General features: G+C 36.7%; 1 protein-coding gene across 1 annotated transcript in view; it reads left to right on the forward strand.

The window, feature by feature from the left end:
- Gap43 (growth associated protein 43) overlaps nucleotides 1–10930 on the forward strand; it is an 89247-nt gene extending 78317 nt beyond the window's left edge. The window contains exon 3 of the mRNA XM_020183385.2: nucleotides 10248–10930. Coding sequence (XP_020038974.1) covers nucleotides 10248–10336 — 89 coding nt within the window. The 3' untranslated portion in view covers nucleotides 10337–10930. The remainder of the gene's footprint in view (nucleotides 1–10247) is intronic.
- The last annotated feature ends 4070 nt before the right edge of the window (nucleotides 10931–15000 follow it).

A 15000-nucleotide genomic window follows, 5' to 3' on the forward strand; every position in this document is an offset into this window, starting at 1 on the left:
CTTTTTCATATTCCAGGTGATAAACAGACATTAATTAACCTTCACAATGTTAATATGGAAAAACAAAGAAAGATGTAGACAGAGATCTAAACATGTGGTTTGCCCTGTGTGGCCCTAAGTTATCCAGGATCCATGATTCTGGGGAATCATGAAAGCCAAAGAGGTTCCTCTTTCCCTGAACCTCCATTTCCAGGTACCTGGGTCCTTGGTACAGACCTCCTTTATCTTCCCATGCGGGTGGAGAACATGGTGGCAGGAAGAATAGAGAAGAGTCATCAGGGAGTAGAAGCATTCCTGCCAGTGGGGAGTGGAAGGAGTCCCTACTGAGACTTCTTTCGTATTCCATTCTAGAGAGCTGTGAGTGAGGTTATCCCTCCCTCAAAGAGAGACTGCTGAGAGGGGAAGTACCTTTTATTTCATTCATTTATTCAACAAAATATTACTGGATAATCAGCTATATTGTAACTATATTTAATACCCAAAAAAGTACCAAACAGAATTCTTACTTTTTACTGTATTTAGCAAGTATATGTGAATATGTGTAACTCAACAATTGGTTTATATATTAATTTTAAACAGAGATTTCCAAACTCAGTTCACGGCTAAGCAATTTATTTTATGGCACCCTTAGGCCAAAAGAAATACTTACCAGTTCTGTTTATTAGGTAGTTAGATCCAAAGAGCTTACTAAGAGTAGAATGAATAGTATCCAACAAAGAATTGCTTTCTTTCAGACTTACAAATATTACTTAAAATTATATATATATATGTTACTTGGCACCTCTGTGAGTTCACTGCAGTGCTGAAAGTTACATCGATTTTATGGTTTGGGAACCATGACTCAAAATGCCAATCTGCTGTAATATGCCAAGCAATGTAGATAACTTATAGTCAGTATATAAAATGCAAATCATTAAAAAGTTTCCTTTCTAGAAACTTAGATTCTAATCAAAGTAGAAAAATTATTAAGCTACTCATTTTTTTCTGCATTTGTTATAGACTATGCCATAACCTAATGTTGTCTGTGAAAATTGAGAAGTTTGAACTGAGTTTGAACTCAGTGTTATCTGTACTTGTCTCCTAGAGAATCAGAATAGTAAGGTGTGGGAAAGAGTATGAGGCAATGTGCATCAGGACTGCCAGGCTCAGTGCTGCCTTTTTTTCTTTTGTGACCATAGACAAATTAACTAACCTCTCACAGTTTCAGTTTCCTCAGCAATACTTTTGGGGATAGGTAGAATATCTCTTATACCTATTCAGTCTCTAGGAGTTCCTGATTCAATCATATCTCAAAGTTCTTAAGTAAAACTATAAAATACCCCATAATATTGTGTGTTCACATGTGTGTGCATATGTTTAAAATTCCTCTGTTATTTCAAAAAGAAAATTTAAGATTGCTGTATAGCACAATGTTATTTTGCAACTGTGATGATTCCATCTAGCAATAAACATGTAATAAGATTATAAGAATTTGCAAATGCTGAGAGAGCAGATCTCCTAGAATGTAGGTCTTTAGAAGTCTGTGATGAAGTTTGGGCACACTTCCTGTCTTGTCAGATGGGATTTTATTTATTTTTTATTTTTTATTGTTGGGCTGGGGGTACATTGTGGCATTTATAAAGGTTCTTATAGTACGTCAAATATATCATAGTTGAATTCACACCCTCCATCAGATGGGCTTTTGAATTTTTAAAAACATACAGATAAGCCTACAGAAAAGAGGAAAAGAAAATTAAGCTGTTTTGGATCATCACTCAATATCACAATGTTATCATTCAAACCTTGACATGATATTTCTCAAAATTCCTGTGTCACAGGATCCATATTGTTTATCATAATGCTGACTCTACATTCCCTTTCCTTCTACATACTAACAGAAGCAATGTCTCCATAGAACTATATTCAGCTGCCAGATCAGAATGCAAATTTGGCTGAGAGGAGGGATGAGAGAACAAATCTACTAGATTATTATGCTAGAGTGGAAATACCTCCAAATTTGGGGTTTAGTTTTAACTTATAAAACTTAATTCATTCATTGTGATCATGGTTAACAGATAAAGTTGGGGATGTAATTCACTGGTAGAATGCTTGCCTAGCATGTGTAGGTCCCAGATTCTATGCCCAGCACCATATATGCACATATATAGCAAAAGAATTAAAGTTAATATCATTTAATTTTATAGATTTACTTCATCTTATTACAGAAATGATTGAGAGCCACTACGAAGTCTATGTAAGTTGTAAGTACTGATCTCTCCATATGTACCTAAGGGAGATGCAGATAGAACACTAATCTTTGGTGATTTTATAGACACTATATAGATGTTTAGGGCATTTTCAAGTCTAGTCAACTTATATCTTCTTTGCCTTTTGTTTTGATGTTTTTCAAAAATTCTCTTGATCGCCCCTTTTCATATAAAACCATTACTTTCTCTGGTAGAATAGAATTTGTGTATTCCATCCTAGTGTGTGTAAGAGTTGCTTTCATTATTTCCTGAATAGTTACTCTTCTGGGTATTTCTGTTTAATTAATAAACCACTCAGATCCACATTTTCAGAGTCAGAGCTTATACAGAAGCATTGTGGAGGAGAAAGTCTCTTAGTCATTTTTCTGGGAGAGAAGTTTTAGCATTTTGTTTTCTTTCCCCATTTGGGAAATTGCCTTTTCCCTCCTGGAATGAAAATGTTAAACCTGATGCTACAATTAGTTGAGTGCATTGCCCAAATCCATTGACTGGAAGAAAGTCCAACAAATCCCAAACCCTTAGGTTGGATTAAAACTGCAACATGTTACATTATGCACTCTAAGTTTTATAAAGTATTTTCAAATAACTTTTTACAACTTCCAAATACTCTGCAATAAGACAGGGTAGGCAACTTTACCCATATTGTTTCCAAATGCGGAAAGTGAAGCAAGGAAGGGAAAACTAATTCATCTGAGTTCAGATGGTAAATTGGTGGAAGAGTCCAGGCTACAGTGTAGTCAAGTCTTGGTCCTAGGCCTAAACTTTTGGGGGAGAAGTAAAAATGTGCATGATACTGCCTGTGACTTTTCTTCTTATAAGATTTCTGTTTGTTATTCTTTGAAAACTTTAAGTGTTTAATGTTAAAAGCAAAGGGCTATTCACTCTCTTTTTCTCTCAAGTCTCAAAAGCAAAGAGTGAGGGCATAGGTATCATTTGGACCACTCTCCTCATATCACAATGAGAATATAGGCTCAGGGTTTTAAATATAATTTACAATATGAAACACAGTGATGGCAAGTAAAATGTGGATCCCAGCAACCACTAAAAGCCACCGTCTAGGCTAATATTGACATCTGGTACACAGCTCAAGAGAAAGACATGTAAGTAACAAAAGGGCCATATGTGAATTAGCTACCAAATGTTTTTCATTGCTTTCCTTTGAGTTTTTGAGGTGATGATACTGAATATTCAAGAAAGCTGAAAACAAACAGGGAAAGGAAGCACACCCCCAGCCCAGCGGTGCTTGGTAGAGTAATTGTGGGCATGGCCCCAGGATGACAGCAGCTTCTATTTAATCAATGTTGACAAGGCTGGGGAGAGCTGGGCAGGTCCCATGAGGCAATGTTTTACTCGGAAATCCACTCAATCTAATTTCAGTAATGTAGGGCTGTGGAGGGGCCTGGATCAGAGCCAGGAAACAGGGCCATTAGAGCTCTGTGTGGGCGATGGCAGTTGGGAGCACCGCCATCCCTCCAGCAGTATTGCAACCAGGCTTCCTGGCTGAGCGCTCAACCAGCCGCTCTTGCATATGCTCCTGGTATTTGCTCACCAACAGAATGCATAGACATGCAGGTCTTACCCTTTCTAGGAAATGAATGGAACACATAAAGGCAAGAACTGTTTCGAGAATCTATTTCAGTGAGAATCAAAGAGCCAGGCTGGCATGCATCTTTCAAGACCACTGTAAAATTGGCCACCCAAATCCTTTTTGCCTTTTAAGACTATTACTGCATGGTTTCAAATGCATGCAGAAATAACTTATATCTTTTGGTCATGATCTTATGTAAGAATGGTAGTTATGGGTCAAGAATGTGAAAACTGTTAGGGTTTTCCATTTTTTCAGAATGTATCAGATTGCTGGGTATAGTGGTGTACACTTATAATCCCAGCACCTGGGAGTCTGAGGCAGGAAGATCATGAATCGAAGATCAGCCTGGGCTACATAGTGAAACCCTGTCTGAAAAAGCCAAAACCAAATATCAAAAAATGCATGATATTCATTTAAAGTACTCAAATTTGCAAATGCAAGAGAAGTGATCGAGGAGAAATTGTGCCCTGTTAGGTTGAGCTTTTCTTTGCCTGGCTATTCTTCTTTCCTTTACCACTCTTTCTCTAACAAACAACACACCATTACAGTAATTACTAGAGTGGAAAGTCCAAGAAGGTGGATTCTTTTTCCTTCTTTTTTCATTATTACCACTGCTGTATTTCCAACTCAAAGGATAGTACGTGACATACTGTAAGGTTTGCTTCTTTACATTGAATGAATAAATGAATGAAGGATCATACTTTCTTCCCATTTTGAAGTATCCTTCAACTCTGGAGCATTAAGAATACATGACTTTATTATCTATGATGTAGACTTCTTTTTTAAGTTCACATGTAAATGATAAAATTCATGTCGACTTCTAGTGAAATGTGATTTCTAAGAGGTCTTTGGGCTTGCAAGAGCAATGTCTTTGCCAAGCCTAAAATGCCATAGCAAAGGCAGGTTACAACTGTGGCAGACACTAACATCATCTGTCCAGATAACCTATATGTATTTTTTGAAACTACATTGTATTCGTACAATTTAAATTATAGCATATCGAGAGGATAGAGTAAACAAGTTTTTGAACCTCTAACTTAAGCTTATTCTATGAATAAAGTTATTTACTCCTTAAAATATGACCTTGTTTCATTTGAAAATTCATTCAAGTTCATTTCTCAAAACAAAACTTTTTGCCTTTTTAGTGCAAATCAGTAAAACACATCACTAATTTTTGTTTGTTTTGGGCTCATACTAGAACTGGATTTGGTATTGCCCTGGTGAAGACTGATTGGGGGAAAAGATATTAGATAGATGATAGTGTTGATTCTTAGTGAAGATAAATTCACTGGCTACATGATATATCATATGGAACACACACACACACACACACACACACACACACACACACACACACACACATACACACAGTGTCTTAGCCTGGCTACTACAATAAAATACTATAAGCTGGTAGCTTTTAAACAATAGAGATTTATTTGTTTATGGTTCTGGAATCTGGAAGTCCAAAGTTAAGGTAGCAGCTGATGCAGTTTGTTGGGTTGAGAGCCTGTTGTTCCATGAATGTGCCTTCTCACAGGGTCCTCACATGGTAGAAGCAACTAGACAACTGCCTGTGATCTCTCTTACAAGGACACTAATCCCAATCATAGATGCTCCATGCTCAGGCTCCATATCCTAATTTCATGACTTTGGAGATTGGGATTTCATCATATGAATTTTGGGGGAGGGGACACAAAAGATTTAGACCATAGCACTGTGATTCTCTTCATCTTGCTTGCAATGTCTTATCCAAAATAACAGTGTTGATAGTAGACTTTTTCATGTTTAATATAAGTAAATGTACTATTCAGAGCTAAACTGAATAAGGAAAAGAATGCTCTAACCACTCTGGAAAACAATATGGAGGTTTCTTAAAAAAGCAAACATAGATCTGCCATATGGTCCAGCAATCCCTCTCCTAGGGATGTACCCGAAGGAATGCGACTCAGGTTACTCTGGAGGCACCTGCACACCATGTTTATTGCAGCACTATTCCCAAAAGCCAAGTTAAGGAAACAGCCAAGATGCCCCGCTACTGATGAATGGATTAAGAAAATGTGGTATTTATACACAATGGAATTTTACTTAGCCATGAAGAAGAACAAAATCTTATCATTCACAAGTAAATGGATGGAACTGGAGAACATCATCTTGAGCAAGGCTAGCCAGGCTCAGATGACCAAAAATCATATGTTCTCCCTCATATATGGACTTTAGAACTAGGGCAAATGCAGTAGTATTGGTGGGCTTAGGTCACAGGCCAAGGGGAGAGCACATACGGGAAGAATGGGGATAGGTAGGAAACCCAAAACTTGAAAGTGTTTGATGTCCCCATTGCAGAGAAGCTAATACAGTAACCTTCAAATGACAGAGGTCACTATGGGAAGGTGACCGGGAAGTAGTGAAGAGGTCAGGTAGAAATGAATCAGTTTGGGTTGTAATATACTTGTGCATGGAAGCAATGCTAGGAATCTCTCTGTATAGCTGTCCTTATCTCAACTAGCAAAACTGCTATGTCTTTCTTATTATTGCTTAGGTCCACTCTTCAACAAAATTGGAGAAAAGGGCAGAACAAGTTCTGCCTGGAAGCGAGGGGGATGGGGGGGAGAAGGAGGGGACGGCGGGGGGGTGGGGGATGGGGGACGGGGAAGAAATGGCCCAAACAATGTATGCACATATGAAAAAATGAATAAAGAAAATAAAAGAATGTTCTACTCTTCAACTTGCTAGATTTGTGCTTTTATATCAACAATTTCAGGTCAGGCTAATTTGTTAGCTTTAGGCCTGATTATTTCTACTCCTTTATTCAATATCACTTGGCACTGAAAATCTCACTTCATTCTTTTAGTTTCTACAGCTTCTGAAGTAACAACTGCCACAGAGGGAGGTTGATCCTCTAGATGAAGAATGTAGTTATTTACTCTAATTGGACCATGGTATTTGGAGTGACCAGCTGGCCTCAGTCACTCATCTATCTTTGCCACTCACCATGATGATCAAAGTTTTTGCACAAAATACTGAAGATTACATATCATATTAACTCATCTGTAGTATTTACAAATTATTTAATTAGTGTCAGAATGGGCCAAGACCAGATTTCATACTATGAAAGACTAATCAGTGTTCTTCTTACCATTTTGAGCTGCTTTTAACAAGACCAATTTTCAGACTTTATAGGCTCCAGGCCTACGTAGATACCTCCTTGACCTAGGTCCCACACTGAAAACATCAATCCTTCCTGGGCTAAGGTCAGAGTAAGGAAAGCAATAAAAAGTAGAAGCTGTCTGGATGAATGACTTTGTCCTAGATTAGAATTTATTGCCATTTACTGTCAGTGTGTATGACTTTAGATAAATTATTTAATCTCCTTCTGCCTCAGCTTCCCTAACTAACTACAAAACAGGGCAAATATGGTAGCTGTGAAGATGAAATGAAATGATACAAGTATACTTAAACTTTTCTGAGCATGTCAGAAGAACTTAGAAATACTAGCTCTAGCTGGTTACTTTACACAAAGGTCCAGAAATATCAAAATTTATTTCTAAGCATTGATGGTGCAGACTTGAAATATTTGAAAGTGTAACAGCTATTGTGGATAACATGATTTATTGCTACAATGGCTTGACTAGGGTTGACATCAGTGGGAGAAGGAGCAAGTCAGCAATATGGAGAAGTTCTTTCATGCATTCTGGCTCAAGTGTACCTATTTATGTATAACTAGGATTCTATTTATAACAAACTCTCCTCTGCATGAGATTAAAACCTTTCCCAAATTCACATTCAGTATCCTAACAAAGCAAATCTAGCTAGAGTAGGTATAAATCCATCCATATGTGACATGTAGAAATTCCTAATTTCTCTCTCAAATCATGCATTATATTTCCTCAATTTTGACTTTAGTAGAGGAAACTTATCTTTTCATATGTTTTCAGGAAGTTTAAATCAATATTATCTTTTGTAGTTTGAAAAAGACACTAAAAATGCTGGGTTTTTTGGAGTTGATAAGGATATTAAAACCACCTCAGGCATACTTGTGGGATCCAAAGGTTTGGACAGGGCCAAGGAACTATACAAATTCTCTGAAAAAAGCAGATTGTTATAGAACTACCTCACTGAAATAAATCTGGAAGCTCTGTTCTGTGAGAAAGTTAAATGATTTACTAGCACAACAAAGACCTATAATCCTGGAAGAACGCCGCTGATAGAATCTAAAGATCTTCAGAAAGGAGTACCTTTCATCCAAGAACACTGGTGCACTGTTCTTTCAGAGCTAATAATTATCAACTTGGGAAGTTACACCTTTAAAAAGTCTTTATGACTAGTAAGAGGTAGCATCACTAACAGCATGCTGCAAAAACAGCTTACAGTGAGATGTGAATCCTACAAACTAAATAAGACTTTAAAATTTTAGTTAAAAATGAGTCAATTTAAGGTAAAATTACCCATCATAAGTACCATACTTACTTTATTTAGCAGTTCAGCCCAGTTTGATTCTAGAAACACTTCAAGAAAATAAACACTTTCTCTTACTGAAGATATTTAAAAGAATGTTATTAGATAGGTATTCCAAAAAAGAAATTCCAAAAATGTGTTTAACAGTGGTGGTCTTATTTGAATATAAATATTTAACTTTATATGAATACACACACACATATAAAATATACATGTATATATAATATATATCTGAGTTATTTGAAAGAGACATTTTTATGAGCTCCTCTAATGGCCTCCTAAATGGATCTCATTCCTCTAATCTCAACATCTTCTCCCAATACCAAATCCATTTTATTTAGCATTGCTAGTTTAATCTCCCTAAAGCATTTATACTTCTTTGCTTCTTTGCTCCAGAGATTTCAAAGCCTACTCATGTTCAAATTAAATATAAATTTGCTAACCTAATAAGATCCCATCAACTGTAGTTTCTCTTTCTAAGAAAAACTAGCAGCTAGTAGGTGTTAAGAGGAGGAAAAGTAATAGCAAGAATTTCATTTTAAAGGACAGATATTTTCAACACCAGGAAGTATGCAGAAAAAAGTTAACATAGTAGGCCTGAGACTGATCCTTACAAAGGTTTGCTTATAAAATTGGCCTGTATCGGGCCCCTGCCAACCGAGATTTTGAGGGGGTTCTCACAGTTCCGAATTTGATAAGAGCGGTTCCCCAAGCCTAAAATTCTTGTACAGAACATCTGTTTTCTTTCTGGGAGCCTGGATTTCTTACATGCTAGGCAAAGGGTGCCTATATGACCAGCCCCCCGCCCAATAAAACTCTGGAATTGTATGCTCAAGTGAGCTGCCCCAGTAGATCATATCTTACACTAGTTGTAATGATTCACTGCTGGAAGAATTCCTTCAATCTTTGCCCCATGCAACTTTTCCTCGTTTGCTTTGTGTACTCCCACTATGATAAATTATAGTCATGAATAGTACTACTTTCTGAGTCCTGTGAGTACTCCTAAGAAATCGTTGAACCTAGGATGGTCTTTGAGGGAAGGATATATTACTAGGTGGTAACAAGTGATTTTAGGGGAAATTAATTTTCTTTAGACAGTCTAGCCTAGTAGTAAATATCTTTCTAAAACATCCAAAGTCTTCCTTGTTAAGCAAGGTAATATTTGCCCCGTGGATCAATATATTCAGTTGGAATGTACTTCACTGTGATAAACTAAAAGCTATTACAGTACTTTAAAAAGGTTAGTAATTGATTTCCCAGTAAGAAATCTAAGGGAAATGTATCTAGGTGTGGTCCAACCATGCAATGGTGATTTTTTTTCTTTCTGTTCCACCATATTTAGAGTATAAATTTTGTCTTTAAAAACATAGCTGCTATATTACCAGATATTATTGTTGTCTCAGTCATTGGGAATAGGAGAAGGCAAAGGGCAAAAACCAACTCTACCATCTCTAGGGAATTCTGTCTCTCTCTAATAGACCAGCACTGTTAAGTGCCTATTTCTATTTCCAACAGGAAGTGGAAATTCAAGTATATCACTTTCCAATCTTTATATGACTAGAAATAAAGGATTAAAGACTTGGAATGGATGCTCAATGATCCACATAATTAACTGGCCTAATTATTCTGACACTAATGCAACAGGAAAATAAGATTATTGTTCATTCTCTATGTGATACATATGTGATTGCACATACTGATATGTGATTGTGGGCTGAGAGACTAAAGACCTCGGTAACTTCTGTTGAGTTACAACATGCCCCTAACATCATAACTCTTCTACATGTGCCAATGAACAGCTGCCCAGGAGTAAACGCTTCTGGGATTATCGGGATAGTAATAATCTTATCTTAAAACTCTTATATAATGGCATGAAAATACCAAATGCTTGTACCATTATACAAACAGATAAGACACAATACTAACTTTTCCTTCCCCCTCTGTCTTGTTTTCTTCCTTAGATGCAGTAGATGAAACCAAACCTAAGGAAAGTGCCCGGCAGGATGAGGGTAAAGAAGAAGAACGCGAGGCTGACCAAGAACATGCCTGAACTTTAAGAAATGGCTTTCCACGTCCCCTCCCCTCTCCTGAACCCTGTCTCTCCTGCCCTCTCTCAATTCCACTCTGAAGTTTCCCTTCCTATCCTGCTCACGTCTGTGAGTCTGTCCTCTCCCACCCACTAGCCCTCTTTCTCTCTGTGTGGCAAACATTTAAAAAAAAAAAAGCAGGAAAGATCCCAAGTCAAACAGTGTGGCTTAAACATTTTTGTTTCTTGGTGTTGTTATGGCGAGTTTTTGGTAATGATGATCCAATCATTTTGGGAAATTCTTGCACTGTATCCCAGTTTTTTGATCTGGTGCGTGTGGCCCTGTGGGAGTTCACTTTCCTCTCTATCTCTCTCTGTTCCAAGTGTGTGTGCAATGTTCCGTTCATCTGAGGAGTCCAAAATATTGAGTGAATTCAAAACCATTTTTGTTTCCTCCTTTTCAATGTGATGGAATGAACAAAAAGGAAAAAAAATAAAAAACCCAGTTTGTTTTAAAAATAAATAAATAAAGCAAATGTGCCAATTAGCGTAACTTGCGGCTCTAAGGCTCCTTTTTCAATCTGAATATTAATAAATCATGAGAGTAATCAAAGTCCAGCGGCTCTGTGGTTCTGTTTCATCTTCTTGTTAATTGGGTTAACACATTAAGATCTTATGTTTTGTCTTTTTCCTGGTTGCTAAGCCTGACACCAACAAGCCTGGTTAAAAAAAAAGAAAACAGAGGCTCTAGTCAGTATTATGGCGCTAATCTTCAGTGAGTTTGCTGGGCACTGTAATAGCTTGCTGCTGTAACAAAAAGTACTACAGACTGAGTAGCTTAAATAACAGACATTCATTATCTCACAGTAATGGAGACTGGAAGTCTGGAATAAAGATGGTGGCAGTGTTGATTCCTTCTGAGGTATATGAAAAAATTATTTGTTACAGGTTTCTCTGCATGGCTTATAGATGATTGTCTTCTCCCTGTGCCTCTTACTATGTTCCCTCTGCATATATTATTGTGCCCAGATTTCTCCTTTTCCTAAGGATACTGGTCATATTGGATTATGGTCCATCCCAGTGACTTCATTTTAGTCTTTAGGGTCTTTAGGTCAGGACCCTATGGCCAAATAAGATCACTTTCTGATACTAGAGGTTAGGACTTCATCATATGAATTTGGCTGAGGGTTACACAAAGTATTTTCATGATTCAGGAGAACTTTGATTTGTCCAATGAAAGGTTATCCAAGGTTTTGCTAGGTTCACTATTATAAAGATGTCTTTATCTTAAACGATTTATTTTTACTCGAATATTGAGCCATCTAATCAATCTTTTTAGCTTATGAACTTCTATTAGAATTATGATCCAAAACAAGACATGTTTCAAATTCTTGATGAGTTATAATCATTGCACCTGCTGATGGCTATAGAATATATAGAAAAGTCACACCTTCAGCAGCCTCTATTGTTACTCATTTTCAAGTTCCAGTTCCAGTTTTTAAAATATCTTCTGTGAGAAAAATAGCAAAAAAGTCCATTAGTATCTATGTTGCTTATTCCTTCCTAAATCAGTTCTGGTGAAATTCATAAGAGGTCATGCTCTCTAATGGCCCTACATTTCCTTCCATAGATAAGCATGGCCAGCTGATGCCTTTCAGCTTCCTACACTTACCTGCACATAAACTTTCTAAGCTCAGAAGAGAAAACAGAGTCAAAGATAAAACCCTCAAAATGGCAAAGATCATGGAAACAAATTATCTTAGGAGATGCAACTTATACCTTGGTAATTCTGATCAGCTCTGCGTGGAGCTAGTGCCACCTTAATGCTTCAAAGAAAGCTGGTGTCACATGAAGAATTGGTCCTCTATGAATCAAGGTCTTTCCTTGGTCACTGATACTGGAATTTTCATTGGAAGAAACTATAATAATGGTTAGAAAGCATCAATACTATATATTCAAACAATTTAAGAGTTTGAGTTCATTGTGAGGTGGAATTTTCATTGGAAGAAACTATAATAATGGTTAGAAAGCATCAATACTATATATTCAAACAATTTAAGAGTTTGAGTTCATTGTGAGGTGATAACATCTACATGGAGGACGTTGGAGCAAGTGCCTGGGAATCTGACTGAATCTCATTAGATGTGGGATAAATGCTAGAAAAGGTCAATTTACCAGAGTGGAAGGCAAGTGACTTCTTTAGGAATTCTCTTTATATCAAAAAACTTTTTTCAGTAAGATAAATGTTTTGTTTTCTTTCCCAAATCTATACCTCTAAGCAACATTGCTATGACTTGGAACAATGTAACTTCTTTAAAGCACAATTCTGAATGTCTTCCACTGAATCCACATCCACACTGAAACAAATAACATAGGATTTTTAAAGTGCATATTAATATACACTGTTTAGTGGTCTTTATCCATGTGTCAAAGTTGAGACTTTATTTTTACTTACAGGTATCTATTTTTATTTGATTTATAAGTAAATCAAATTAGACATCTTAATAAAAATTTGAAGTTGGGGAAGACACATAAGGATCTTAAAAGGCATTTCAAGGTTAATTACAGTCTTCTCTTTGATACAAAAATAATGTGACTCAAACTTATGCACAGCACATATAAAGTAGGGTGATACTGAAAGGCACGGTCGATTCATGACCCACAAGCATAGTCTCTAAATTTATATACTACAACATATAAGTTGTTAACACTAAAATATCTACATTTAGATTACTATAAAAACTAAGAACTAGGTTGAGAACAAGTACAAAAGGCCCCAACATAGAGAGATGATCCTTCTAAATAGCAATAAGATCATATTCTGGGCCCCAGACCCATTTTCACATTGGTAGCAAAACCAGGGCCTTTTCTGCAGGACATAACTCTTTTTGACCAAGCTACATTATTTGGGTCTAAAATGTTCACTCATGCTGTATTACAATTTGAGTCTCTTTGATGATAAAGGGATTTCTAAAATAAAACTCTTTATCCCCACTGTCCTGTCCACACTGCTGATCCATAATCATTTCCCAGGGGCTTAAATTAGAAATCTAGAAAGTAGCCTGATTTCTTTTTTCTTTATATAACATCCAATTCAGAGCAAACCTGCTGCTGTGGCTTCCAGAAGAGAACAAGGTAAAGCTTGTGCCTACTGCTCTGACCAACCCTACACTTTCCATGGTCAGGGTGATCGCAGGGTCTTTTTACATCAGCCTCTTCCCATATTCAGCTCTTAGGAGGAATTAGGGAGCGATCACTAAACTCCCTCTTTCAATATCCTGTGTTAAAGGCACTGGGAGCTCTCAAAAATGCACTATTCTCCACATTGACCAACCCCATGAAAGCCAGTACTGCAGTTGGCATGGGAGAGCCATAGATGAGAAAAAAACCAACTTCATAAATAGTTCCATAGATCATAATTAAGATCATCATGAAATCCATTAACTTAAAAAAAAAAGACCTTCTCATTCATTGTCTGTTGTCATGGAAACATAGCTTCTATTCAGCTGGCTATACAAGTTGATTGGTGATCCTTCTATCTAAATGTAACCTAATGAGGATAATATTAGAAATGTTAATTTTAAATAGAGCTCTTTCCTAACTCATTTTCCTGGAAGGTTAAAACTGATGTCTGCATATCGTATGAGCAAGGCCTGCATCCATGCCTGCCACCACTTTTAGTCACATATTTATCACCATGTAATTAAAATTTCTACTGGAAAACAATTTCCAGTCACCATGAATGTAGACAAGATTATAGCTATGAAAATGATGAGTGATTAAATGCTCTTGGAGAATACTATTAAAGAAGCAAGAACATTCAGAATGTGTATTTTCCTGCTGATTGGTTTTGTGGTTTGTTTTTTTACAGGTATGTGTCATTGTGGGTAATTACAGCATGTTTAGGGTCACAGATGGTACCTTTCTACATGCATTTTCAATCAGTAGATGCCTTGATAACAGAGAAAAACCACTGCTGACTAATAAAACATAAGACCCAGCTATGGAAACACATGGGATTGTCATAAGAGTTTTTAAATAGTTTTGCAGGCATAGTGACAGGCCTGTAATCCCAGCTATTCAGAGACAGAAACCGGAGAGTCATTAGTTTGAGCCCACTCCTCACAAAGTTAGTGAGAACGTATCTCACAAACAAAAATACGGATGAAAGGACTGGAAACATGGTTTAAGTGGTAAAGTGTTTACCTAGCATGTATGAGGCACTGGGTTCAATCCTCAACACTGCATAATAATAATAATAACAATTTTAAAATAGCTTTATTGTTTAATTGACAAATAATACATTTTGTGGTAGAAAGATAAGCTACAAATAAGGAAAAGTAAGATTAGAGATAATCTACAGAGTATCTATTCAAAGGAATGTAACCCAATAACATATACAATTGAGACACTCACACACCCATGTTTACTACAGCACTAGTCTCGATAGCCAAGCTGTAGAATCAGCCTAGGTGCCCAACGACCAATGAATTGATAAAGAATATATGGTACACATATGTCATGGAATATTACTCAACAATAAAGAAGAATGAAAATTATTTCTTTGCAGGAAAACAGATGGGACTGGAGGTCATAGTGTTTTCTGAGCTCAGAAAGACAAAATTTTGCATGTTTTTGCAGAATATAGACCTAAAAATGTAATAATGATATGACATGATTTTAAAAGG

The sequence above is a fragment of the Castor canadensis genome, chromosome 5 (genome assembly GCF_047511655.1).
Source record: "Castor canadensis chromosome 5, mCasCan1.hap1v2, whole genome shotgun sequence".
NCBI classification, from domain to species: domain Eukaryota; kingdom Metazoa; phylum Chordata; class Mammalia; order Rodentia; family Castoridae; genus Castor; species Castor canadensis.